At 42.8% G+C, this 27,694-nt stretch overlaps 3 protein-coding genes across 6 annotated transcripts; 1 reads left to right on the forward strand and 2 right to left on the reverse strand.

Annotated features, from left to right (window-relative positions):
• Positions 1-4,293: 4,293 nt before the first annotated feature.
• On the reverse strand, positions 4,294-5,172 carry LOC135610156 (non-specific lipid-transfer protein 1-like). The gene is made up of 2 exons (XM_065104306.1): positions 4,749-5,172; positions 4,294-4,564 (listed from the first exon to the last, which is right to left on the reverse strand). Exons 1-2 carry the CDS (start codon positions 5,096-5,098, stop codon positions 4,555-4,557), a joined length of 360 nt encoding a protein of 119 aa, XP_064960378.1. The 5' UTR covers positions 5,099-5,172; the 3' UTR covers positions 4,294-4,554.
• A 751-nt stretch (positions 5,173-5,923) lies between these two features.
• Positions 5,924-6,977, reverse strand: LOC103981847 (non-specific lipid-transfer protein 1). Its single transcript, XM_009398599.3, has 2 exons — positions 6,537-6,977; positions 5,924-6,130 (listed from the first exon to the last, which is right to left on the reverse strand). Exons 1-2 carry the CDS (start codon positions 6,878-6,880, stop codon positions 6,121-6,123), a joined length of 354 nt encoding a protein of 117 aa, XP_009396874.2. The 5' UTR covers positions 6,881-6,977; the 3' UTR covers positions 5,924-6,120.
• A 2,166-nt stretch (positions 6,978-9,143) lies between these two features.
• LOC135584090 (MACPF domain-containing protein CAD1-like) lies at positions 9,144-27,694 on the forward strand. Of its 4 annotated transcripts, none has more exons than XM_065104307.1 (7): positions 9,144-9,763; positions 22,657-22,904; positions 22,988-23,183; positions 23,289-23,366; positions 26,001-26,184; positions 26,266-26,429; positions 26,854-27,694. In XM_065104307.1, exons 1-7 carry the CDS (start codon positions 9,497-9,499, stop codon positions 27,481-27,483), a joined length of 1,767 nt encoding a protein of 588 aa, XP_064960379.1. In that variant the 5' UTR covers positions 9,144-9,496; the 3' UTR covers positions 27,484-27,694. The 4 variants fall into 4 exon arrangements, with proteins under 4 accessions (XP_064960379.1, XP_064960381.1, XP_064960380.1 ...); XM_065104308.1 differs by having other exon boundaries at positions 9,145-9,763; positions 22,666-22,904; XM_065104309.1 differs by lacking the exon at positions 23,289-23,366.

Genomic DNA, 27,694 nt, shown 5'->3' on the forward strand with positions numbered 1-27,694 from the left:
TTGCATCCTAAATTATCTTATAATTTGTGGGGAGAAGTTTTATTACCTGTATGTCATATCTTAAATAGAATTCCCTCTAAAAAGAATAAAATCTCTCTATATGAGTTATGGAAAGGAAGACAACCTAATATTGGTTATATTAAAGTGTGGGGGTGTCTTACATATTGTAATAATAATGATCCTTAAAGGATAAAGTTGGAACATAGAGGAATCAAATATGCATTTATAGGCTATGCCTTAAATAGCAAAGTTTATAGACTTCTTAATTTGAAGTCTAATACCATAATAGAATCTCGAGATGTGAAATTCTTTGAACATTTAATAATTTCAAGTAATAATATTCATCCTCTAACTAGTGAAGAGTCACTAGTGGAGACATCTCAAAAGGTTGGTGAGCAACCTAATATTTCTTTGATTGGACATCAATCAAGTTCACAAGAGGTTGGAGAGCAATCTCATAAATTAAGAAGAAGCACTCGTGTACGAAAAGCAAAAACAATTCCTCTTGTTTTACAAGTGGAAGATGATCCATTCACCAAACCTCTTACAAGAGAAGTTATAAGATCAACATTAAAATGGATGGGGCTAAAACTCCTTGAATAAAAGATCCACCAATGATAGCAACCCTACTCAACATTATGAAATGAGTAATGAAGAGTTCAAAGGGTAAGAACAAGTCATTAACATGTGGAGTGGTTCAGTACTTTGAAATATTTTACAAGTCTCATCTAAAGACGTTAAAGTGCTGGTTGTCATCGAATGAGGGTTGAGTTAATTATACTCTTAATGAAGTTCAATCAAGTTAGGACAAGTATCTCAAAGAGTGACAAAGATACTATAAGAACTTCACCTATATGAACTTAGAAGATGTGCCGCTTCAATTGAGAGTTGGAGTTTTCTCTCATAAAAGTTCATGAACTTGGATGAGCCCAAGGCTATATTAGGGCTAAGCGAGATTTTATGAGGAATACAAGGATATTGTATTTATGTGTGTGGTATCACCGGTGTTGTCATTAGGAATAACAAATTCAAAGCTTTTATGCTATTTGGGATTTCGACTTCACTTTGTGATGCTTACACTAAGGTAATATTCAAATCGAAAGATATATTATTTTATTTATAAATACTATTTAATCACTTGGAGAAAATTTTAAATTTGAACAAGTGGAGGATTGTTATAAATTGTTCAAATTAAAAAGAATTTTTTTTTTCAAAAGATTTATTTGAAAAGATATTTTATTTTATAGTTATTTTTTAAAGGTTGTGTCTTTTGAGAAAATATCTATAAATAGATATTTGAGGGTAAATTATTAAATTATCTTTTTCATATTCTTCTTCTTTACTCTACAAGTGATTAAATTAGATATTCTTTAATTCTTCTTTGAAGATTTTTTATTGTTTGCTTAATACAGATCTTCTAAAGGCTTATCATATACATTAAAACTATTTGCATCAAACACATAGCAATCTTATTGAAAAAAGGGTGCAAATATCATTTCTAGAAAAATGTTTATACACGTTTCAAGTCTAAATATCTTTCCTAAAGTATTTTTCATCTTGTGTTTTTATTTATTTCTATAATATTTTTATCTCTTCTTTGTCGTATTTTTCCAACACCGGTAAGGTAAGGAGATGCCACACTAGCCGGGCAGTCGATCCCAGACAGCACTGCGGTGGCCGTCTCGATGCACCCGCACGCGACGGCCGAAGTCGATCCCCGACAGTACCGCGGTGGCCGTCTCGATGCACCCGCACGCGGTGCAGCGGTCCTGCGTCGTCCGCGCCGCCGCTACCAATGACTTGATCCCGCTGCAGCAGCGCTGCGTGATCGGCCCGCCGAGCAGGCACCCCGGGCACTGTATCACGTCCCGGTACACCTGGCAATACGAATCGCCTGGCCGCCATGGGGGGCGACCGCCAGTGGCACCACCGTCAGTGCCACGATGATGGCTGGCAAGTGGAATGACTCGAATTGCAGCCGTCGATAGATTCGCCTGCTTTCTTTTATTTATTGTCATTGGGCCTGAATTAGTAGGATATTACGAAAGAGACGTCTGTTACCTGTTAGCTTTATAATTGTAATTTGAGGTCCTGTGTTTGCTATATTAACACTTGTCCTCTCACCACTTGCATTTACAAACCCAAAAAGAAAAAAGAAAAGTTTGAGAGCAAATAATTTCTTTTTGGTATTTTAGTTATGTATGGGTTTTTTTTTTCTTATACTGAGGTCGAAATCGAAATTAAATTTGGCTACTTAAATATGTGATTCCAGTTATTATCATTGAAATATTAAATGATAATGACAATAGCCTATTCTAAAATAATTTTGAATATATTGATCGAATTTGGAATGAACGAGGAGAGAAAAATAAAACCCGAGTTAAACTCAAGTCCGAGTAGCGGATAGGGATCCAGTTATTATTGCTCGTCTTACTTTTGAGACCATTCTCTCTAGAAAACGAGCATTAAAGAATCAACTCCCATCTCTCTCAAATGTATGTCGAGGAACAAGCATTAGACTATCTTACTAAAATCAACTAGTCATAGATTAAAAATTCAAAATATATTCTTTTAAATATTTAAAATATAATTAACTCGTGGTAGAAAAAATAACAACGCTACTAACTCACCTCGTCACTTAGGCCGAAGAAGCTACATAAGCAAAAGCATCAACAGCTCATAAAAATATTTCATCTAGCTTCGTAATCCCCGAAAAAAGACCAATGATGCTTGATAGGGAAAGCAATGGCACATACATTATTTTACTAATCACTGAATCATGGGTTGTCACTTGAAATTGACACACATCGCCCACTCACACGGTTACCAATCGGAACACGATCCCCGAAAAAATCGTACGAGTCGATTATCGGTACACGGTAACCAGACCCATCCTCTAACTTCCCCTTAATCATGTCATCGGTCGCCAATGATCCATTACGCTAAACTATAATTTCAGAATGAGTCGTATGCTTAATTATAGGAAGCATTAATTTTTGATGGCATGGCCTGACTCTTCAGGCACTTTACGTTGATCCCCATCCCTTATCCGTTTCAAGCATGTCCCTTCCCGAACAAATGGTGCACCCCCAATCATCATTCCATGACGTAACCAATAGAGAGATATGTTCACTAGTAGTCGACATAAATGAATCTCTAATGGTACAAAAAGCTCAAGGGGGGACGAGTAGTCGACCATCCTGTATCGACAAATCAAGTTTAAAAGTCAACCCTCAAAACCAAACTAGGCAAGTATACTCTATCTAAACTATCCTGAGCTCTACTAAACCCTCTCCACTTTCTCTATCGACTTAAGCGTTGAAGAGGTCGATTCGAGATATCCTTCGATGTTGACTAATTGTGTAGTACCCCGATGCGTCTAAGGAGCATCTCGAATGATGTGGAGCATCACCAGACAAAGCCAAGGCTCACCTCGGGATGACTCTGAGCCTCCTTCAGTAGAAGAACCACAGGTTAATCATCACGAGCCAACAAATCCTCAGGAATCCACTTGTCACCTCAGCCTCATTTTCAAATCACACCCACATGATTCACTTAGGCTTTTTGGACGAGTCCACGCTTTCAGGATAGAACCAGACCATGTTGACTTTCCGATGAACGACACCAATAGCTTAGTTGCGATAAATTGTTATAGGTTTCATATCTCACATTAATCATTTGATCTTTATTTAAAAATATTAAACAATGTCACCCAAATATAAATGCACAATAGTAATTCCAAACAAAGCATAAAAATAAAGTTTATTATAAAAAAAAAAACTATTGGGAAATTTAGAAAGAATAAATAATTCTAAAAAGAAAAAAGCAAAGTTGGGAAGTCAATGATTGTTCGGACAAGCCTAAATAAGGGCTGGCGGAAGCAACAAAGGTAAAAGGTTTCGGTGATGCACGACGCACTAATGGAATGTCGAGTCACGTACAAATCAATAGCCCACTTCCTTATATCAAGTCCAAAACATACGGCTGTCTTGCGATTCACAAGATGGTTGTTTTACGTACCTCTAAATTCTTTCTCATTTTCACTCTTTTTCTTTTTTGTTTCAAAGTTTCTTTAATTGGATCCAATCGAATCATTCAACATATCATTTCATCTCCGTGGAAATTAAATTCTTGGCATCGGAAATTATGAATAATTGGCGAGTGAACCTTCTAATGGGAGATAGAGGCTTTATTTAGTGGGAAGAAATTATGAGAACTTGACCCAAGGATTCGCATTATTTTGTATGGACTTGCAACCTACGCACAACCACAGATATTTTTGACCACTTGATGTATCTAAAGAAAAGAACACGTATTGATGTTCATATAATTCACCATTATTAAGCACCACAGAGTTCAACACCCTAAATAGCTTGCTTCATAAGTACACGTCCGACTCGAGAGGAGCAGCACACGGCACTGAAGAAACAAAGGGTCTTTATTGGTTGGGATGGAATGGGATGGGATGGGATGGAGGAGCACCGCTCCTTGTTGTTCTTCTCTCGCGCATAAACGAGAAAAACACAGGCCCGATGGCTTCCAACCTTTGGTCTCTCAGTTTATCCTGCAACACAGAAAAGCCCACAGCAAACAATTATATATAATTTTGATCTTAATGGGATTTTTTTTGTAAGAAAAAAAAAAGGATTTTTACAGCAATTTTATTGTTTATATGATCATAAAACCAAACCAAAGCGCACGAAGAGAAGGACTCGAGCGGTGGGTCTGTACATATGTATGTTACTTACTTGGAGCAGTCCACGTTGGGGCTGATCTTGTAAGAAACGGAGATGCCGCACTGGCCGGGCAGTTGGCTGACCCGCCCGTAGTCGATCCCCGACAGCCCCGCGGCGGCCGTCTTGATGCACCCGCACGCGGTGCGGCGGTCCTTCGTCGTCCGCGCCGCCGCTATCAACGACTTGATCCCACTGCAGCACTGCTGCTTGATGGGGCCGCCCTGCAGGTACCCCACGCACGATATCAGGTCCCCGTACACCTGGGAGCAGGTTATAGCCTCGCCGCCACGGGGTGCGGCCGCCAGTAGCACCACGGTCGTTGCCACCACCAAGGCCACCGGATGCAGAGCGGAGCGAGCCATGTGCAGCACCGGATGCAGACGCGTGGTGTGAGCTTACTGCAGATGGAGTGGGGGGTTGCATATCAATTTATAGACAGCAAGGAAGGAAAACCCGAGTCATTTTAACCCTATAAATGTGGACACGAACGGGGGTTCGGTGACCAGACCACCTGCCTGGAAATTGCGGTGGAGTTGGACATTTGCACGTCCACATGTTTACACTGCTTTGCTAGTGAGTCCACGATTGGATGCGACATGGCATGCAGCCGGTGGAGAGCGACAGATGTGATGAATCATTGACTGTGGGACGACTAGGAATAGTGTGTCGATGCGTGCAATGACGGACGGGGGGAATCCCCGATCATCAAGCACTAATTTTTATGGGCATAAATATGTACGACACTGACTGACTTCTTTTATCCTCTCAGTTGCTGACCGCAGAACAATTTACTAACTTCACCAAGTCGGATGCATTCCCGTATTCTCTGCTTTTAGTTTTGATTGTTGACCTGTGGTTCTAAATAGATAACAATGCCAGTTATTTGGTCTCTCGCGATTTCCTCTTTTATCCTCTCAGTTGTTACGAGAAGCCGTACGCACAAACAAGCGGGTCGCACGTATATATATATATATATATATATATATATATATATATATATATATATATATATATATATATATATATATATATATATATATATATATATATATATATATAAGACCTTTGACGTATGAATTAGTTGAATCAGTCGAGGTTTGAGCTCCAGGAGATTGCCTCGGAATTAGTTATCCTCGACACTGAGGAGGCATGAGAAGGTATGAATTCAGTATGCAGTATACGATGGGTGGATGGATAAGCGATATGTAATCTCAATAGATATGTCTATGACAACGCTGCTACAAAAAGCACCCCACTAGCGGCGGAGGCTCACAAGCACAGAGGGGTAGAGCGGTGACGAGGAGTGCCCGTCACAGTACTCCACCTTTATTCGACATATATATACCATAAGCTCACTACATAAACCACCGTCCATGAGAATCTCTCACTTCACCCTGCGGACAAAATATAACAAGCTGAATTAGCGGTCTATTCTTTGCAAAACTAGAATACGTCAGAAGATTCTTCAAAATCTTTATGTGACTTACAGAGGGTTCTCTTTTAAGGTATATATAGATAGAGGGATGGATGACGTGTTTAAATGTGAAGTAGTTTCTTGTTCTTTTTAGGAGAGACTAATACCGATGCTGTGGGGTGTCAGAGGGACAATAATTCCTTGTGAATTGAACCTAAATGTCTGTGTGTTTTTTTCTTTCCTTTTTCTTTTTCTTGTTCTCTCATTATTCAGCCTAAGTTTGATATTAATGAATACGAATACTAAAAAGAATAATACAGATTGGTTTTTCCAGCTTCGCATCATAAAAGAAAAGCAATAAAGGGAGTGGAATCCCATGTACTCACTTGGAGCAGTCGGTGGAGGCGCTGATGGGGTAGCCGATGCTGACGCCACATTTGCCCGGGATGCCGGCAATAGCACCGGCTTGGGCCCCCGAGAGACGGGACACGGTGGACTTGATGCAGGTGCACGCGGTCTTGCGGTCCGCCGTGGTCTTCGCGGCGCTGTTGAGGCTCTTCACCCCGCTGCAGCAAGCGGTGGACAGCGGCCCCTTGCCGGTGGCGTAGGAGATGCATGAGCTCAGGGCGGACGTGACCTGCCCGCACGTGATGGCTATGGTCACATGTGGTGCGGTGACGAGGAGGAGGAGGGCCAGCACAAGCACTAGCGGAGCTCCGGAGCGCGCCATGGGCGATCAAAGACGGCAATGCAACGGCGACGACGACCGTGTCGTAAGTATTCGTGCAACGATGGATTATTAATCCCGCCGGTGTCGAGGGAATGGCAGCCATGCATCGGCGTTATATAGAGAGAGGTTCCGGGGGTTGTGTGTCGACGTGCTACAGGCTGCCATAAAGATGGGTCGTTGGCCGCTGGGAGGTGTGTGGCCATGGGACGGATGCTCAACAGGGAAATGCGCATTGATTATTGATCCGTCGAGGATGTCGACAATGTCATTTTTCTAAATCATTATACTCATGATTGTTTACTAACAAATATTGTTAGTATAAAATTTGTAACCATGTTATTTGTAATATGAAAAAAATTTTATGTTAAAATTGAAATCAAATAAAATTAGATCTGATTTTATGATACGTATCTTTTTTTATGCTATCTGGAAAAAAAATATCTGTGTGATTTGCAATAACATTATCTTTAGATTCAAGATCATTATGAACATGTAAAGAGAACTAGATCATTCTCTTCTCATCCTATTCTTTCAATCAATTATATTAATGGATTAGAGAAATTGAAAGTAAACTTTAATCTCTCAACTGCGTTGAGATGTGTCTTTTTAGCCTATAGAAGTGTTACTAGGAGAATTTCTCCGACATCTCCTAAGAATTATATTATAATATGATTCTTTTTTATTGATCAATAATCAATCCAATCATATCTATAATATATCTTAACTAATTAAATATAATCACATAATTAAAAAAAAAAACTTACTTTTGTTAGTAGAATTTTTTTTTTTTATTGCACCACTATCGACTTCATTTATTGGTAGCATATGTATGAAATGACGCATAACCAGAAAGTCTCAACTATCGCCACATTAGCAAGCCTTAAATGTGATTAGGTGGGCAACGCCGTTTGCTTTCTTTGACTTTGGTGCAGAGCGGTAGATGCTCGTTCCCATCGGCATCGTGGCCGGCCACATAAAACTCATCTCAACTGCCTCACGAAGAAAATGTCGGATAACTTACATCGCTCGATGATTCCTTTCCATTCTTTCAGAGGACGAGCGGAGTAATGTTGTTCAAAATGAGTGTGACGGCTAAACCTCCAGTGTATTATACTACACCGGATCGTCTGTATCAAAGCGTATTAATGTCGACACACGAGAATATATAATAAATATATCATGGCAATTAAGTCGGAAGACGACGGAAACAAGCTCAAATCCACACACATCTCTACGACATTAACGGCGTTTCACATCTCATCGTCACCACGGGGGGAATTCGAGTTTTGACTCTGTGTTGTTCTGGGAAAAAAAATCTTTGACTCGGGAACCTCGCAGAAAGCACACAACAAATACAACACATCCAAGCAGGAGAGGCTTCTCCACCATGAATTCTCCGCCTGCCGTAGGTCACGTGGCATGTGGATAGATTCCCCAACAAGTCGACCATACCCGAAGAAGGTGGTCAGCAATAGCGTACGAGACTGCCCGCCACCAAGTCAGCCACGTGACCACGGACCGACCGTTCTGAACGTTTGACCGCCAAGTGCAGAGAGAGAGAGAGAGAGAGAGAGAGAGAGAGCGCTCCTCCGACCGTCCACGACGTGAGTGGTGGTAGAAAGAAGCGAAGATAAGATCAGTGCCGACCTTTATCTCCGTCAGAAGTCTTCCTCGCCGGAGTGAGTCAATCGAGGGCCTAACCAAAAGCAACCGTTAACCAACCCCGTGAGGTAGAATAGAGATATCCACTAATTCTTATTTATCTATCGTTCCAGATGATCTAACAAAAAAATTCTAAAATGATTTCCTATTGCAATAAAGTTCAATCTACCATTCGAACATATTTGTGAATCATATGGAATGCTCACTAAATCTCAACTCAATCTAAAATCATTTTGCTCCTCTATTTAGCAACAAATGTTGACATCAAAATTCAGCATAACATGCCATTTTTATACCTTTTCACTAAAAAAATATAAATATATACATACGACTTATTATTATTTTATATCGTATATACATATCTATATATGATATGCCACAGTAGCATATATATTCGAAGGGATGTGTATATTATATATATATTATATCAACATTTATGAGGGCAAATACGCTAATTCCAGACTCTGGAATGATGTAAGGTTCCACTATCGGATCGGATTTGAAAACCGTTACGAGATCCGAATCCAACATTGCTTGCATCCGGTGGACTTTTTACCTCCGGAAAAATATCCCTTTGTTTGCGTTCCTCTTTGTCCCGTTTACTTCTTCCGTTACCGACGATGTGTCCCTTCCGCTGGTGGATGAAGTAAACGAAAGAGACCAAGTCTTGTGTTCCGTCTCTCTGTTTTTAAGATTGGAAGCTTAGATCGGGCTCTCCCGGGGGCCGGCTGATTCCGGATTTCGTGTGGTTGTTCTCTCCCGGTTTTTTCTTCGCCGGATCGAAGGCATCTTGTTCGTCAAATCAGAACCTTGCCGTCGCGGAAGGTCCCATCTTTTGTGGTCTTCGTGGGCGATTAGGGTTTCGCTGTTCGTGGTTTATCAGAGTCCTCGTTTTGCGCGGTCCGCAGCTGGGTCGGAGTGGTTGCATGTGCCGTTTCCTTTCGGTTGCTTCTGATGTCGACTAGATCGGAGGAGAATCCGGCTCTTAGGATCATCGAGAACTCGATTCAGGCCCTCGGAAGGGGTTTCGATGCCAACTGCGACACGAGGCTACTCTACTGCAAGGGAGCCACCGGGTCGAGGGTGGTCGAGCTCGACGAGGAGCACGCGAGGGAGCTGCCGATCGGCGAAGGTCTAGTCGTGCCTAATGTGTCCAGGGACGTCAGGTGTTCGATCGAGAGCCCCGGGAGGGAGAGTTTCGGTGCTTGCGGATTCTACGAGGTCGGCTAATGGCTGTTGTTTTTATAACTTTCTACTGTTTCGATGCTTGCTTTGTCAGAATATTCGTCGGGAAGAAATTTTGCTTTTACGGCCGAATCATTGTTGGAACGATTGACGAATGTATCGCGTGCTGATCTTTTAGAAATTAGCGCATCGGAAAGTGAAAAATGATCGTCTAGATTTCCCATGGTGAAGACATCTGTAACATAGATTTCAGGATTTTAGATTCTTCTTGAGAAACGTTTAGATAGACGCTAAGCATTAGGACATGCTCATTTATTTGTTTGATGCTCCCACGAACTTTTCTTTCTTCAGCATGACAACCATAGTTTGCAGCTATTTTTCTCGCTTCTGTTATTTTCAAGTTCTTTTCATATGCATTGTTAAGCCATGATTTTGGAACATAGGTCTCTCTTTGTACATCCATACAAGTATTCCTCAAGCACAAAGGGCAACTTCATTTCTTGTGTTTGTGGTACCAGTTTGGTTTGGTAATCTGGATTATGAAATTATCAGAATGCCACTCTTTTAAGCTTCTATTTCGTCGATGACACTAGCGGCTTGCGCCCCCTGCCATATCTGAGGAACAGAAAAGTCTATTGAGTAGCATCACCCAATTCAAAAGAGCAGTCTTCGGCCTGTCCGTAGAGAGTGCCCTAGGGGGTTTTACTTGACTCAGGCTGGCAGTTAGTAGGAACACTTTTATAGGGTTTGTTCACCTAAGAGAGAAATCTCTCAGATTCTTTCTGGACAATCCATAATTCCTCCTTTTTAAGCAAGAAAAGTAAGTTTTATTTCCCCTGACAAGGAATACTTTTCATTTATGGAAGATTTATTCTATCCATCAGCGCTTGTGACGTTAAGTCCTTAGAAAAAAGATGCCAAAGTATGATTTACTAGTTGCCTCTGCAGTATGACTAATTGGTGTTCTACGCTATTATCGGATGCCCTACATGTCATGGACTTAGCTAGTTTTGCCTAAGTCGTACGGCGCCCTTGCGTGTTCGTCCGCAAAGGTCAGCCTCCCCGAAGCCTCTCATGGTCCCTTGGGACCCACAAAAGAGAAAATGGGTTAGAGAAAACGCCTCACTTGGGATCCAGAAGCAAACATTTCCGAAAATATTTCATAGACAATGCAAATTACAAACATACATTACAAGCTCTGAACAGTTACACAACAAAGGGTCAAAATGGTCCATTACAGACCGAATAACTCTCGCAAGTGTCTACATGACACAACTTTTATTTACAAGCCTAAGAAGGCCACCAAACCCAACTAAAATGGGGTTGTTAAGCCTTTGACCGTTCCTCTACATGCTGTGCAAAGCATGAACAAACAGAAAGACACGGACATACACAGGTATTACATCAAACATCCTGTTTAGAACTTTGTCCGTGACATTCTCCCCCACTTATTCCTTCGACGTCCTCGTCGAAGCCTTTGTCGACACTGTAACTCCTCGTCTTTGCTGAGTCTTCAATCTTCTGCTCTCGCTACAATGTGCCACTTGGCTCCCAGCTGCTGTTTTTGAGTAGTCGAACATTTGATCCGCCATGCTACTTCAACTCGCCAATGACTTTGACTCTAGTGTGGGGTTGGCTGAGTTGTGTTGATCCTTTGTTGATTCCTACGGATCCTCCAGATGAAGGAAAAGACCATCCTTACTATGCACCAGTCTCTCAAATACCACATGCTGCTTGAACTGGGTGGATGCTTGTTGGAGCTTTAACGAGCATCGCATCGCAAACTTTCGAAGTTTTTGGGTCATTCCTCCACAAAATTTGCCCATTGACTCTTCTTACACTCAGTTGTCACTTTCAAGTAGGTTCGCATCACTCTACTTTCAGTAGCACTGATCACCGTTGGTGGGGATTTGACAACTATTGTCTTCTATTATCTTCGAAGGGTCTTTGAACCTGTGCAGAGCTCCTCTGCTGGATAGATAAGAGAATTGGAGTACTCGGTTTCGCCCATTCTCTTAAGAGTTGAGAAGGCAAAGGTTACTTGACTTCGCTCGCCTCCTCGAGGTTGTACTCCATGCATCGAGCTGGGTACTAGCCTTCGCCTGCTCTTTGCTCACACTTCTAAAGCACTTGAAGTGTTTGCACTCCTTGCGTTGAGTTAGTTACTGTGATTCACCTTCTCAATGCAATCGAACTTCTGGAATGCAGGAAGTTTTCACCCCAACTTGGAGTAAGTCTTTAGTAGTTTTGGTCGCCTCTGGGATTGTACCGTCTTCTCCATCAACCCGACTGCCTACTCCACTGAGTAGCAAAGGTACAACACCGTGTACTGCTTGCTTCGTTCCTTGGTCGTGCATTCTTGCATGACCCGAAGTCCTTCACTTTCGGCTATCTTGATGAGAAGCTCGTTGACACCGGTCTTACAAAGTTCCTTAGCCTCTACCCTTCAGTCTTGTCTCGGTACTTGGAGTTTGCCTCTGCATGCTCCACCTCCTCGGCCCCTTTTACGACCAAGCGCTCTCCCTCCATGAGAGCAAGGGATCAATGACTTTCACGGAAATCCCAACTCTGCGGTACCATGGCGTTGCCATGCCCATGGCCCTGCTATCCGTCGCCTTGCATCTGCATCCATTTTCTTCACGATTAGTAGATATGTCTCTATGGCACTCCTCCGAGTCCACCTCAATTCTAACTGATGATTGATTTTGGGTAGCTAAGTCCCTCTGGACTCGTTGTCGCTTCCTCACCCCTTTCGACTCCCTGCTTCAACACCTCTGTGTTCTCCAAGCAGCTCTCTTTGGTCGATGGAAAGACAGACTGCAACTCCCATGCATGGCCTCTGCCATCACGTTGTATGATTTGCACTGATTCTGTTCTCCTTAGCTTCCTTGGTAGCAACGTTCGCTTACTCGACCTTGTCCTCTGACTTGCCGAGCTCCCTTAAGCGAATATGAGCTCTAGAGCAGTCCAACCCTCTAACTGCTTCGATCATACCTTTGCATGATCAAGTCCCTCCCATGGGACTCACTGGTACTTGCATTCGAACTTTTCTCTTGATGGAACACAACCCCCATATGTTGATGACCAAGGCTTTCATCCGATGCAAAATTCGATGCATGCACAGAAGACCCACCTCTGCGGTACTATAACCTTCACACCTTGAATCCATAGCCCTTCTTGCCGTCGTGTTGTTTACCGAAGTGGAGCTTCCAGTAGCTCCCAATCATACCTCTGTATGATCTAGTCCCTCACGGGACTAGGTCGTATGTATCGCATTGCCACGAACTGTTCCACCACGATCCGCTGCACCATGTCGCCTCCTGGTGACATCTCTATTGCATTCTGATCCTTGTAGGACGAACTCAAATTGTGATCCCTCCATATGTTGCCTCTGCTAATACATCGCAGGATCTCTTTCACCTTCGATTTTGTTCGCTCATTTGGCAATTGACCTTCATCCACCCGCTCTTGGGTCAATACCTAGATGAAGCACCGCTCTAGGATAGTCCGTCGTCTAGTAGCTCCCGAAGTCCACCGACTTCGTTGTAATTAGTGCACCATTGTCTGGATCCTGGGCCTCTGCCCCTACCAGCACAATCTTCGCTACGCACCGCTTCCTGCTTGGCAACTTGACTGGCAACACTGTGGCATATTCTTCAAGAGTACGCGCCTCCGCGTCCTCTTGCCCCGTGCCAAGGCCTTCTGAACCCAACTTCGCCTCCGCAAGTTAAGTCGCCTTCGTTCCTCCATCAAATGCTTCTTCGAGATAAGGTGCATGTGCCCAGAAGCTCCCTTCGTCTTTGGCACTATGCAAGATGAGTTCGCTCCGTCAGAATGAAGGACCCATAGAACAACATAATCCTGCTCTTGCCTCTACAAGAGTTCATGTCCTTGACCTCTGTCCAAGGAAATCTCTGTGCCTCCGCTCTATGTGCCATCTTCTACGCTAGCTCCCTTCATGCGGCTTGGGTACTTCGCCAAGTTACACTCAAGTTGCTCCGTTTCTCGTTTTGCATTGAGTTGATGGTGGCCCTCACGCCCACCATTCCACAGGTCAGCCCTCCCTTGAGTTCGATTTCCATATCGACTCCAAGCGTGCCTTCATTTGTGTTGCCTTAGGTCTCTCCCCCACTTGATCTCGCAATACATCAACCAATGCATTCTCTCAAGCGAGATCATGCGACGACTCCTCACCGCTTGCTCGGTCCATTGAGCTTCGTGGAGTTGTTGTTTGTTGAGGTACTCCTCCTCAACATGTGCGGTCTGTTACACATGATTCTCCCTTTGGAGAACCGGGACTTATCCCTCTTGGATATCTATCCCATTGGAGCAATATCTCTCTTCGTTTCGGAGACCACCATCCCCTTGGACTACTTCGATTTGCTGAATAAACTGTGCATTGTTCTGCCTCATGCAAACGCACTTGCTAGATTGCGACTCCACGTCAATACAGGCCCCACTGCACCACTCAAGGCTTAGCAACATGCTGAACTCGCTGCACACTTCAGCCTCTTACGGACGTATCCTTTACATGTCGAAGAGAAAGTTTCAATGCTTCATGGCGCCGAGTTTCGGCTGCCTTGGGATGGCCGCGAACATTTCATCGTCCGCATGCAAGCCCATGCATGAGTACCAAATTTTTCGAGATAACAATTCCCCTCACCTCTGTGAGCTTTGCACAACTATTTCAGTCGCTGAGCAACTCATTCCACCTTGCATGGTCTCATCCTTTATAAAGCGCCTCGCTTGCCTTGAGCACCATCAAGTATTGTTGTCAACGTCAAGCCATAGCTCGAACTCAGCCATCCCAACCTTTGTGCGCTCCACATTCTTCTTAGCTTGCTTGTCCTCATGGTGCCTCTTACGCGAAGGGTTGGCCATTCCTCTGAATGCCAATCTCAGATGCCCACTCCTTCGAGCGACTCCTTTTCTCTATATCTCTGTGCCCGTTTTCCCCCAAACGGTCGCGCGTGTGCTAACTGCCCTCAACGCAGCCCCGCTAGGTCCCCCACGTTTGCACGTCAAGTGTTTCTATGAGTGCTTGTCCCGCTCTGATACCATCTGTCACGGACTTAGCTGGTTTTGCCTATATCGTGCGGCATCCTTGCTTGTCCGTCCGCAAAGGTCAGCCTCCCATAGTCCCTTAGGACCCACAAAAGAGAAAACAGGTTAGAGAAAACGCCTCACTCGGGATCCACAAGCAAACATTTCTGAAAACACTTCATAGACAATGCCAATTACAAACAGACATTACAAGCTCTGAACAGTTGCACAATAAAGGGTCAAAATGGTCCATTACAGGCCGAATAACTCTCGCAAGTGTCCACATGACACAACCTTTATTTACAAGCCTAAGAAGGCCACCAAACCCAACTAAAATGGGGCTGTTAAGCCTTTGACCGTTCCTCTACATGCTGTGCAAAGCATGAATAAACAGAAAGACACGGACATACATAGGTATTACATCAAACATCCTATTTAGAACTTTGTCTGTGACATACAGGGGTACACTAAACTATGAGCAATTTGATGAGTCCAACTCCGAAATGCAAGTTAACGCTTAAGGTCACCTAGCGAAAATAATGTTGATGAGAGGAAAACATTTAAGAACATGGAAGACTTTTTTTCCTTAGCCAATAATTCACAATAGTGAAATATTTATAGTTTGACTCAACATGGCACTTCTCAGCAAGGGGTGCCAAAATAGCGTGAAGTTTTTGTTCAACTTCTAATATATGGTTGTTCAACCTATTTAGTGTCATCTATCAATTAAGTTGGATTTCTTTTAGCCACTACAAGAAGTTGGTTTGTCGTACTTGATAACAAGGTTTAAAATCTTTGTTACCACTCTTGTATTGGTCTGGACCAGTATCAAGTATTTTGTCATACTTGATAACAAGGTTTAAAACTCATCGATTGAGTTTTGATTATGGCTAGCAAACTCAGCGTAGTCCTAGCTAAGGTGAACTAGAATTGAGCGAGGAGATGTAGCCATCAGTAGTGGCAACCTCTTACAGGAGTCTAGTATTCTGAACTTGATGGCCCAGCCATACCAAAGCTGCTCAGAAGCCTGGAAATTCAAGTCTTCTAATGTGAATCTGGTGGCAAACCTATGTTTCAAGCCATTGTCTTTACAATTTAATCATCCTATTCTACCATTGTATAACCACCCATTGTCTCCAGTTAACAACCGCTAGTACGACCAACTATTAACCAGTAGGTTCCAACGAGGTGTCACGGACTTAGCTGGAATTGCCGAAGCCGTGAGGCACCATTGCGGCAAAGTCGCGAACTTAGCTTGAGTCGCCCAAGTCGCAAAGCACCCTTGTGATATGCGTCCGCAAAGGGTCAGCCAATTTGCAACCTCACTCATGTCTCGAAGGACCTGTGAAAGAGAAAGTTGAGTAGTTCGAAAACGAGCGACGGACAAGTCCCGACGTCTCGCGAAGAGGGAAGCTTTATAAGCAATTCAACAAGCACCTTGAGTACAAGAGAGAAAAGAGAGGAAGGAGAAAACAAGGACTTTAGAGGGTAGAACAAACAGTTGCAAGTCCACAAACAACTACTTACTGGGTGACGGGCGTGAAGGCAAGTTCCCGTCAAGTTAATGTACGAACTTGTAAAGATTGTTCAACGCCCGACAATATACCGAAGCCCTATCCAGCCCTATGCCACCCGGGGGGTTCCAGGGTGCTGAGATAGCTGACATTTCATGTGTAGCTACGACGTGCAGAAAACAAGCTGTGGCATGCGAAAACGGAGCTATTTTGGGGCACTTCGGCCCGGCGCTGCAAGCGGTCACATTGCAGCGCTGCGAACTATCGTTGCTTACATTTTCCAAGCAAAAACACACAAAACCAAGGCAAAACATACTGCCATGTCTCTGTACAAGCATGCAAAAGCGACGAACGATTCGTTGAACGAAGTTGTTGCGGGTGCCCGACGACCGTTCGTGACATTCTCCCTCACTTAAACTGTCGACGCCCTCGTCGACGCTTGTTGGTAATTGTTGATTACTGCTTCATGTCGTAGAGTGTCTTTAGGCTCCCAACTAGCTTCGGTTCGAGGAAGCTTTCGCCACTTCACCAAGTGCTTGGTCTGCTTGGCTCCATTGGGTAGCTTTATCTTGCGATCCGTTAAAATGGTTTCAATTCGCTTCTCGTAGGAGGCCTTGGTAGGGGGTAGCCGAATTGGAACACTTCGGGAAGCATCTTGCGGATTTGAGTGGTAGGCTTTCAAGTTGCTGATGTGAAAACATTGTGAATTTTGAGCCACTCCGGTAGCTGCAACTTATAGGAGACGTTGTCCACCCTACTGATAATTAGGAAGGGCCCTTCATACTTGCACACCAATCCTTTATGTACTTTGTGTCTAAAGAATTGGAGTGATACTGGTTGGAGCTTCACCAACACCAAATCACCGACTTTGAACTCTTGTGGTCGCCTTCCCAAGTCGACCCACTTCTTTATCTTTTTGGCCGCCTTCTCCAAGTAAGCCTGCATAATATCTGGATTTCGGTGCCATTCTCTTGCAAAGTGATATGCTGACGGACTACTCCTAGTATGCTCGATGACCAATGCGTGAGGAGTTGACGACTGTTATCCTGTAATGATCTCGAAGGAGCTCTTGTTGGACGTAGAGCTTCATTGCAAGTTGTAGGAGAATTGAGCTATGTTCAACAACTTCACCAAATCTCGTTGGTTGGCACTCACGTAGTGCCGAAGATATTGCTCAAGGAGTGAGTTTATCCTTTCGGTTTGGCCATTCGTCTGGGGGTAGAGGCTTGTGGAAAAGTATAACTTAGACCCCAACAATTTGAATAGCTCGGTCCAGAATCGTCTCAGGAACCGAGTGTCTCGATCATTGATGATATTGTGCGGGACTCCCTAATACTTCACCACATTCTTCATCATTAGCTTGGTCGCCTCCTCTGCTCAACAGTGTGAGGTTACAGCAATGAAAGTTGCATAATTTGAAAATCGATCGACCACCACGAGTATCGATTTGAGTCCCCCTACTATCGGCAAGCTTGATATGAAGTCCAAGGAAATGCTCTTTCACGACCTTTTTGGTACGGGCAACGGTTCCAAAAGTCCCACTGGCTTCCGTTGCTCCACCTTGTCTTGTTGGCAAGTCAGGCATGTTCGAACATATTCCTCCATATCAGTCCCCATCTTCGACTAGTAGAAGGCCTTCTCTACGAGAGCCAAGATTCTGTGAATACCCGAATGTCTAGCCCAAAGGGAATCGTGACACTCTCTTAAGAGTTCATGCCTCAAATTATCCACTCGAGGAACATAAATTGTGTAAACGAGTTCCTCCTGAACCTAAAATCGTCATGCCTTGCCTTCTTTGATGAGCTGCATCAGGATTACTGCTTGGGGATCATTGTATAATCCATCCCTGATCCTGGAAAGAAAGTTAGAGTACAACTGACTAGCTTGGCCTTTGCTCTCCAACTGTATAGCATTCACTCGCTCTATTTTCCTGCTCAATGTATCAACCACGACATTGCTTTTCCGGGCTTATACTCTATTGCCATATCAAACTCAGCCAGGAAGTCCTGCCATCGTGCTTGCTTTGAGGAGAGTTTCTTTTGAGTTTGGAAGTAGCTCAAAGCGATGTTGTCTGTCCTCAACACAAATCGTGATCCAAGAAGGCAGTATCGCCAAACTCGTAGACAGTGGACTACCGCTGTCATCTCCTTTTTGTGCACCGGATACCGCCGCTCGGTCTCGTTGAGTTTGCGACTCTCGTAGACCACCGAGTGACCCTCCTACACGAGTACTCCAATAATGGTGAAATTCGAAGCATCTGTATGGACTTCGAAAGGCTCCCCATATTTTGGCAATTTGAGCATCGGTTCTTCCAACACAGCAGCCTTTAGATCTTAGAATGTAGCTTCACATTTGTCGGACCATCTCCAAGGTTGCTCCTTCTTCAGTAACTCAGTCAGTGGAGTTTCGCGCTTCAAATACTCAGCTATGAAGTGCCGATAGTAGTTGACGAAACCAAGGAAGGATCACAGCTCCGGCACCTTCTTTGGAGTTCGCCATTCCGCAACAGCTTACACCTTTGATTTGTCCATCCGAATGGAACCATCATCGATTCGATGCCCTAAGAATTAGATCTCCGTTTGAGTAAAGTAGCACTTCTCCCTTTTCACGAACAAAGTGTTCTCCCTGAGAACCTTGAAAATTGTCCGAAGGTGCTCGACATGCTCCTCGAGTGTTTGGCTTTAGACGACGATATTGTCCAAGTAGACGACCACAAACTTATCTAAATACTCTTTGAATAGTTGGTTCATAAGAGTGCAGAATGTGGTCGGAGCGTTGGTTAAGTCGAAAGACATCACCAAGAACTCAAACGCTCCATACCTGATCATGCAGGTAGTCTTCACTTAGTCACCTTCAGCAATGCGCACCTGCCAGTACCTTGACCAGAGGTCGAGTTTGGAGAAATACTTTGCTTTGCCCAATTGGTCAAACAAGTCCACGATGAGCGAGATGAAATACTTGTTCTTCACCATCACTTTGTTGAGGGCTCGATAATCGACGTATAGTCGGAAACTCCCATCTTGTTTCTTTGGAAGAGAATTGGAGCTCCGAATGGTGTTTTAGAACTGCAGATGAGACCACCGCTTAGCAGTTCATTTAACTGCTTTCTGAGCTCTGCCAACTTTGGAGGGGACATGCGGTAGGGTGGTCTCGCTGGAGGCTTCACTCCTGGCTCCAGCTCGATATGATGATCCACGCCTCTACGTGGCAGTAGAGTCTTCGGCAACTCAGGTGGCATAACATCTGTGAACTCCTTCAGAACGTTCGCCACCACAGTAGGTTCATGAATAACCTCCTCGTCAAGTGGCTCTAGCTTCACTGTAGCCACGAATGTTAATTCGCCTTTTCGTACCCCTTTCTTCAGTTGTAAAGCCGATATCTATTGGAGGTCCCTGGTTCCTCTCCGAGAGACGGGAACCACACAGGGGTCATCACCTCCCATCATACATAGGGAGTTTAGGAACGACATTGACACCAACTTTGTCGCGTGTATGAACTTCATTCTGAGAATCACTTGGAAGTTGTCCAGTGGCACTGCTATCATGTTGGTGCTCCCGCTTCATGTTCCGATCTTGATGGGAAGTCCCTTTGCCAACCCGGAGATCCGCTTGGCCTCCGAGTTCACCGCCTTCATCCGGCTTGGGTTTTTCTCCAAAATCAGCCCAAGTCGCTTTGCTTCTCGGTTGACAATAAAGTTGTGGGTAGCGCCCGTGTCCACCATTGTACGGGTTGTTTGGCCATTGAGCTTAATGTCCACGTACATCAGCTCACTACTCCCAGCTTTCTGTGGCTTTGGCTTCATGTTCTCCCCCACTTGACCCCATAATGCATTCAACAAACGTATTGCTCCCATCTGGGGACCTTGCGACTCCTCATTGTCACTGTTGGATTCTGAACTACTTGAATTGAGGGCGACGGCTTTGCCCTTATCTGATTTGGGGGGATGGATAGAAGCTGTTAAAGCATTGAGTGCTTGTTTTTGTAGACACTCCCTCACCATGTGCGGCCCTCCGCACAAGAAGCATTCGCCAGGTTTCGGGGCCTTGCCTTTTGAGCTTGGCCCTTTGTAGGAACTCTTCTTCCTTTGTTCGCCCTCGGGCTCCTTCCCTCGAGAATATTTTGGAGGGCGGTTTCCTGAAGATTATTTTCTTTTCCTTGAGTTCTTCGATGAAACAAAGTCGGTGAGCCTTTCTGCGACCGTAATTGTCCCGATCACATCGATGACATTCCTTCAATGCAGTTCTTGTTGAGCCCATGACTTCAAACCATCGAAGAAGTTGAACAGCTTATCCTTCTCGGACATATCCTATATGTCTAGCATTAGTGCAGAAAATTGCTTTATGTAGTCTCGAATGGAAGTGCTTTGGCGGAGTTGTCTCAGTTTCTTCCTTGCGACAAACTCTGTGTTCTCGGGCAGGAACTAAGTTCTCAACTCCCACTTCAAGTCCTTCCATGTGTCCACTTGACACCGACCTTGTTGGATCTCCTCCCAACGGGTTCGCCACTAAAGTTTTGCATCCCCATTCAAATACTTAGTTGCTATCAAAACTTTAGCTTCTTTAGAATCAAGCCTCGTAGCTCGAAAGTATTATTCCATGTCGAATAGAAAATTCTCGAGCTCTTTAGCATCTCTAGCACCCCCATAACAATGTGGCTCGGGTGCTCTCAAGTTTTGTGGCGGCGCAAAGCGGGTGTTCCGTCCCGCATTTAGTGCCCTTGTGAGCATAGTCACTCTGGAAGTGAGTTCCGCCACGACTTCGTGTAAATGTTGCACAGAGTCCTTGGTATCGTCTGTCAGTCGATCGACTTGGGCCTCGACCTTGTCGATTCGGGATTCAGCTTCTTCTTGCGAGCTCTTTATCCCAAGAAGCCTTCGTTGGTCTTGGTAGAGTTCCTCCAAGCTCGCTTCAAGAACATCCAGGTAGGTTTCCGCTGCTGTGAGTCTCTCCTTATGGCTCTTTTTCCTGGTTGGTGCTTCAGATTGCGCCTCCTCCGCTCACGGAGAGTAGTCAACTTCTCGCTCATCATGTTCGCTGCCACGCTCCTCCAGAGCGACTCCAACAGCATGAGAGCGAGTTTGCACTTGCAGCCCACCTGCGGCTGCTTGGGGCAATGGTCTGGCTTGCCCCATCTTGCTCAATTCGCCACGATGCTTTGCCATGGCTAGATTGTGAAGTTTCTTCGCTGCTTGCTTGAATTGCTTGCCTGCTATGATACCACAATGTCACAGACTTAGCTAGAATTGCCTTAAGCCATTAGGCACCTTTGTGGCAAAGTCGCGAACTTAGCTTGAGTTGCCTAAGTCGCGAAGCACTCTTGCGATATGCGTCCACAAAGGGTTAGCCAATTTATAGCCTCACTTAGGTCCCGAAGGACCTATAAAAGAGAAAGTTGATTAGTTCGAAAATGAGCGACGGACAAGTCCCGACGTCTCACGAAGAGGGAAGCTTTACAAGCAATTCAGCAAGCACCTTGAGTGCAAGAGAGAAAAGAGAGGAAGGAGAAAACAAGGACTTTAGGAGGTAGAACGAACAGTTGCAAGTCCACAAACAACTGCTCATCGGGTGCAGGGCGCGAAGGTAAGTTCCCGTCAAGTTAATGTGCGAACTTGTGAAGATTGTTCAATGCCTGATAATATACGGAAGCCCCATCCAACCTTATGCCACCCGGGGGGTTATAGGGTGCTGAGATGGCTGACGTTTCGCGTGCAGCTGCGGTGTGCAGAAAACAAGCCGTGGCATGCAAAACCGGAGCCATTTTGGGGCAGTTCGGCCCGACGCGATGAGCGGTCGCACTGCAACTCTGTGAACTATCGTTGCTTACATTTTCCAAGTAAAAAACACACAAAACCAAAGCAAAACATGCTGCCATGTCTCTGTACAAGCATGCAAAAGTGACGAACGGTTCGTTGAATGAAATTGTTGCGGGTGCGCGACGATCATTCGTGACAAAGGGCTGGTCCTTATCAGTTTCTTTGACTCTCAATTAGCTTAAACCAACAACCTACCTTCGTGGAGGCTTCAAGTAGCAACTACAAGTTTAATACTCTGCAACTTTGGAGCATGAGGCAATTGTCAGTGTCGTTTGGCACTAGCTTGTACTACAGACCAGGGTGATCAATCCTTTGACTAAAATGGAACCCTATCTCAAAGTGCGTGGACCACTTTAGGAGTATCCAAGAGGGCTCAAAGTTTCATAATTTACTACCTTATTTTACACTTAATCTAAGGCTTTTGTTGTGAATATTCCTCTGTTGTGTGATATCTGTCATTGTGTTCTTACCTTCAAAGTTCATATAATTAATTTGCAGATTGAAGCAGGAACAATGATTGTTTGTGGTTATTAACTCTATTTTTTCTTATTTCTTGTAAGAAACTGCAGATGGCAGAGTATTTTAACAGAAAGGCTCTTCTATCAGGAAGTATTCCATTGGGAAGGTTTAATTGTGCATTCAGCTTTAGTGGCTCAAAGAAAATTGATGCTGCTGCTACAAAAAGCCTTGCAATGAATGGGAAATTCATTCCTTTGTGTAAGGTTCAGCTGATGAAACATCCTTTATCGCTGCAAGATCATGTAAAAGCTGCAGTGCCACGTTCATGGGAACCGTTGTCCTTAGCAAGGTAGTAATGTGGAATCTTCAACAACAGAAAGTAAAATATTTCAGATTAAATAATTTTCTTTAACATTTTTAATTGATTGACAGATTTATTGAGACTTATGGTACTCATGTCATCACATCCATTACTATTGGTGGTAAGGATGTGATTTATGTGAAGCAGCACATCTCATCAACTTTATCAATCACAGAAATTAAAAACTACATACTAGATGTTGGAGATCAGAGATTCTCTGAGACTGAAAGCGTTACAAGTTCTGGTCCAATAAAATTGAAGGGCAAGGCTAGTATTTTGCCATTTTTTTTTCCAATAAAGTTGCTATGCTTACTGTAAACGTATATTGCTGTTGCAAATCTGCTCAATCATTTTGTACTTCACATATTCCAGGCTGTGGATCCTTTTATATTTAACAGTCAAGGTATACACCCACAACCACTTAATGCTCCATATCTTACTGCAAAAGAGGCAAGTGCTATTCGCTTTCATTGTGATATCTAATTATTGTGCTGACCCAAATTTTAAACATCAGCCATGGTGCTTAGGTGGTGCATACACTTAAAATTGTTTTGTTGTACTTCAATTGATGTTCCTTTTATTCTTACCATGCAAACAGCATGCAATGAGGTACATATTTCGTGGTGCCCACCTATGTTCTGTGCATGTAACCTACTGTAACTCATTGTTACCAACCAGCAGAACCATATTTTGCAACATACTGTTAGTAATAATATTTCCATGGTAAGAAACTTAGGAAAGAAAAATGAAGTGAAGCAGAGTTTGGAAGAGCATGCCTCTTTTTTTCCCATTTGTGATATCATTGCAACATAAAGCAATGAGAAATGATCATGACATGTTTCTATTTTGATATTTGTCACTTACATTGTATATTGAATATTATTTTATGTGAAAGAGCTACCTTTATTGATAAGAAGGTTCATAATTCACGGTAATGGTCAATTTTGACATGATATGCCAATTTATATGGTGACATCCATGGTTGATTTGCCCAAAATTTTGGCCTTACAGTTAGCAATCGGTGAGAAACAACTAGCAGTAGGGTCAGAATGTGGTTGGTTTTGGTAAATTTTAGCTGATTCTATAGCCTTAATAAAAGGAAAAAATATGTGAAGCTTGGTACAAGGGCTGTACCATCTTGTACTGTCTAGTCCACTTAGTACATGACTTGTACTGTCTGGTACAAGGCCTGTACCAAGTGGTTTTTTTTTTTTTCAGGATTTTCCTTAAACTTGGTATGCACTGACAAACCAATACTCAGTAAACTGGTCAGATTGCTACTGGTTTGAGCCCTGACCGGTGCACTACCGGTAAAATGAGATTGTGGATCTTGAATTATAATATGGAGAATAGACACCTTATATGGTCCAAATTAATCTCATCCTTTTCTTTATTAGTTTTTGTGCTTTTCCACACTTGATCTTTCTGTCGATTTGAGAAGAAGCATTGGGGTCGTAGTAGGGTCAGATTGATAAGATTTGATTCTAATAGTTATTTACTACAATAATATCTCTGAAAAATATTACCAGCATTTATTTTCTAATTATCATATAGTTCTTTGATGAATTATTCATTGTAAATTTTTTATTGTTATTGTTAAAATAATATTATATTTTAATTTCATGGTTTATTTCTAAAAAGATAGATATTTAATGAAATATTAAGATATAAAAATTTTACCACAAGTAATTGATCTTCTCAAATTTGATTATCTTTTTTTCTAGTATTTGTAATTTTTATATGAATTATATATATTTTTAAATTATTTACTTATTGATTACTGTATTGTTGGTCTGATTTGTTTGATCCAACGAATCCCAACTATATCATTCATGATCAATTCCATTTCTGACACTGCTCTTGGAAACCATGAGGAAATGCTTTTAGAATTTATATTAGGACACAACCTGTCTGAGATTTATATGAAATAATTTTTTTTTAATTGTTTTAACAATTATAAGTTTGGACACATTTTTCCTTCAAAATGTGTTTCAGAATTTGAATAATTGTTCATTTTTAAAGGCAATTATCTCAGACAGATTGTGTTTATAATTATATCGAAGAAAATATGACAAATAATTCTATTTGTATTTCTCTTTATTTAATTGACTAAATTAACAATCAAGAACAGATGAGCCTACCAACAAATTGCTCCTGTAATTGCTTAATGTTATATTAATGGAGGATTTCCTGAGGAGAGTGAAGCTACACTATGTAGCAACTAGAGCAGGCACTTAGGATTTTCACCCTCTTGTTAATATCTCTTTCATGAGAGAAACCTAAGAACAAGAAGAAAAGCTGCCTACCAACCACCACCTACTTGAGCACTTAGCATAGATGTCATTAGCACATGAAGAAACTGGTTCTCTGGATGCATATTAATCCAGGCCATCAGTTTATGTTTCTTTATCACTTCTCTGTTGGTTTAGGCATGATACCTCCGAATTCTGCCAGGGTGGTGATCTGTTATACGTGTGACCCAGGGGTTGTTTCCAGAACCCAGAAGGCCAGAACCAAACTAGCACAGTTATACTCAAGAGGGTTCATTTAGATGATAGTTTTTTGCTGACAGAAATAAGTTGCTTTCACCTTAGTAATAAAATAAATTCATGATCCAGCAGACCGTGGTAGAGTTGGCTTGATTCTGGCATGATTGTCAATTAGGCAATCCAGGATTATTTTGAATTAGGTTTGAATCCTTAACCATGCTGCAGTATACTGATGTTGTTATTTGTTAACAAACACACTGCTTAACTTGCGTGAAAGATTTTATTGATTAGATGAAGTTTCTTTGATTTTTTATCCAAGTATAGATCACTCAATTGAAACTCTAAAACCCCAAAAGCCCAATTCTTCACTCTCTTCTCCGACTTTCAATTTTTAACATTGGTCTTGGTAGCCAAATAAAATCTAGTCATTATGCATCATAATTCCTCTCCTTCATTGTTTACGTGAAAAAAGTGTGCTTAGATAATATAAAATCACTTCCTTGCATCTCATATCCATTGAGGCTAGTGATGGTGGTTTAAAGTATATGATGGCATCATGAGCTTTTATGTTTATCTATTGCACTTATTGATGCAGGATGTAACTGTCATTTTTAGGAGGAGGGGAGGGGACGACCTAGTACAAAGCCACGTTGAATGGGCCAGAACTGTTCCTTCAGCGCCTGATGTTATTCAAATGACTTTCCTTCCCATTACTTCTCTTCTAGAAAGTATTCCTGGGAAGGACCATCTTACTCGTGCCATCAACCTTTATTTGGAATGTATGTAGTTGCTTCACTTGTTTAATTGGAACCTTTCTTTGGTTGCTCTCCATATTTCTTTTCTTATATAATTTTTCACAGATAAGCCTCCAATTGAGGAGCTCCGATATTTCCTAGAGTTCCAGGTCCCATGGATATGGGCCCCTGTACGAGAAGAATTTCCAGGACATCAAAGAAAAGAGCCAGTCTGCCCATTTTTGCAGTTCAGCATAATGGGGCAGAAGTTATATGTAAGCCAAGAGCAGGTATGCCTTTTATGATGTACATTAAAAAGTTCAGCCATGGGGAAACAGGGTCAACACTGACATTGGTGGGCATGGAATAGAATCTTAAGCTGTCTCTTATTGTTTAACTTTAGTTGGTGGAAGGAAAATGTTGTACATGAGAGTTCAATACAAAAATGTGATTTCCAACTTAAATAAAGAAATTATGAAGTTTCAACTTTCGAAAAGTTTAATCATATCAAAGTAAAGTATCAACAACTATTTTTCAAGTTTGATGCGTGAAGTCTGCCGCATGCATGGTCTTTCCCTTTTCTTTCTCCGGCTGAACTAAGATAATTAGAGAATATAATGGCATAAAGAACCAGAAAATTTACATGTTTTCTCATGTCAGCTGAAACTTCAATGCATCTTTCTTTGCTATTACATCATTTGCATATCCATACAGGTATCGGTCAGCCGTAAGCCTGTCACCGGCCTAAGATTGTTCTTGGAAGGTGCAAAGCAGAACCGACTATGTATTCAGGTTCAGCATCTGGCAAGCCTTCCAAAGATGCTCCAGCCATACTGGGACGCCCATGTCGCAATAGGTGCACCCAAGTGGCAGGGTCCAGAGGAGCAAGACAGCCGTTGGTTTGAGCCTGTAAAATGGAGGAACTTCTCCCATGTCACCACGGCTCCTATCGAGAACAATGAGACTTTCATTAGTGACCTCTCTGGTGTCTTTGTGGTCACCGGAGCTCAGCTTGGGGTTTGGGACTTTGGGACGAAGAATGTTTTGTACATGAAACTTCTATATTCGAAAGTGCCCAGATGTACCATAAGGAGATCCTTATGGGACCACAACCCCGATGGCTCGAAGAATAAACTAAAGAGGTTGCCGAGTGGAGCATCGATGAGCTCGGACGAGTCAAGCTCAGATTCAGATCTGGGGAGGCTGTCAAAATTTGTGGACATGTCTGAGATGAAAAAGGGCCCAGACGACATGCCAGGGCACTGGGTGGTGACCGGCGGAAAGCTGGGAGTCGAGAAAGGGAAGATTGTTTTGAGAGTGAAGTATTCTTTGTTGAATTATTAGAGAACCTGCTAGTTGGTTGCAAGGCTAATTTTTCGGTAATGCATGTAAAATGTAGCAAATTTCTTAGATCTTATTCTGGTAAGGATATGGCTTTTTTCTGATGATTTTTTGCCTATTGGCAAACTTTCTAAGTTGGTCAACAGAATGTAATGATAACATGTTGAGATTGGTTGTAGTTTAGTGTTTATGAATATGCTGTTGAGATTTGATC

The sequence above is a fragment of the Musa acuminata genome, chromosome BXJ2-4 (assembly GCF_036884655.1).
Source record: "Musa acuminata AAA Group cultivar baxijiao chromosome BXJ2-4, Cavendish_Baxijiao_AAA, whole genome shotgun sequence".
In the NCBI taxonomy this organism is placed as follows: domain Eukaryota; kingdom Viridiplantae; phylum Streptophyta; class Magnoliopsida; order Zingiberales; family Musaceae; genus Musa; species Musa acuminata.

Coding starts and splice junctions, on each gene's coding strand:
- LOC103981847 (XM_009398599.3), bottom strand. CDS start 6,880: ATGGCGCGCTCCGGAGCTCCGCTAGTGCTTGTGCTGGCCCTCCTCCTC.
- LOC135584090 (XM_065104307.1), top strand. CDS start 9,497: ATGTCGACTAGATCGGAGGAGAATCCGGCTCTTAGGATCATCGAGAAC. Junction 23,184..23,288: donor CAATAAAATTGAAGGGCAAG/GCTAGTATTTTG, acceptor CACATATTCCAG/GCTGTGGATCCTTTTATATT. Junction 23,367..26,000: donor CATATCTTACTGCAAAAGAG/GCAAGTGCTATT, acceptor TTATTGATGCAG/GATGTAACTGTCATTTTTAG.
- LOC135610156 (XM_065104306.1), bottom strand. CDS start 5,098: ATGGCTCGCTCCGCTCTGCATCCGGTGGCCTTGGTGGTGGCAACGACC.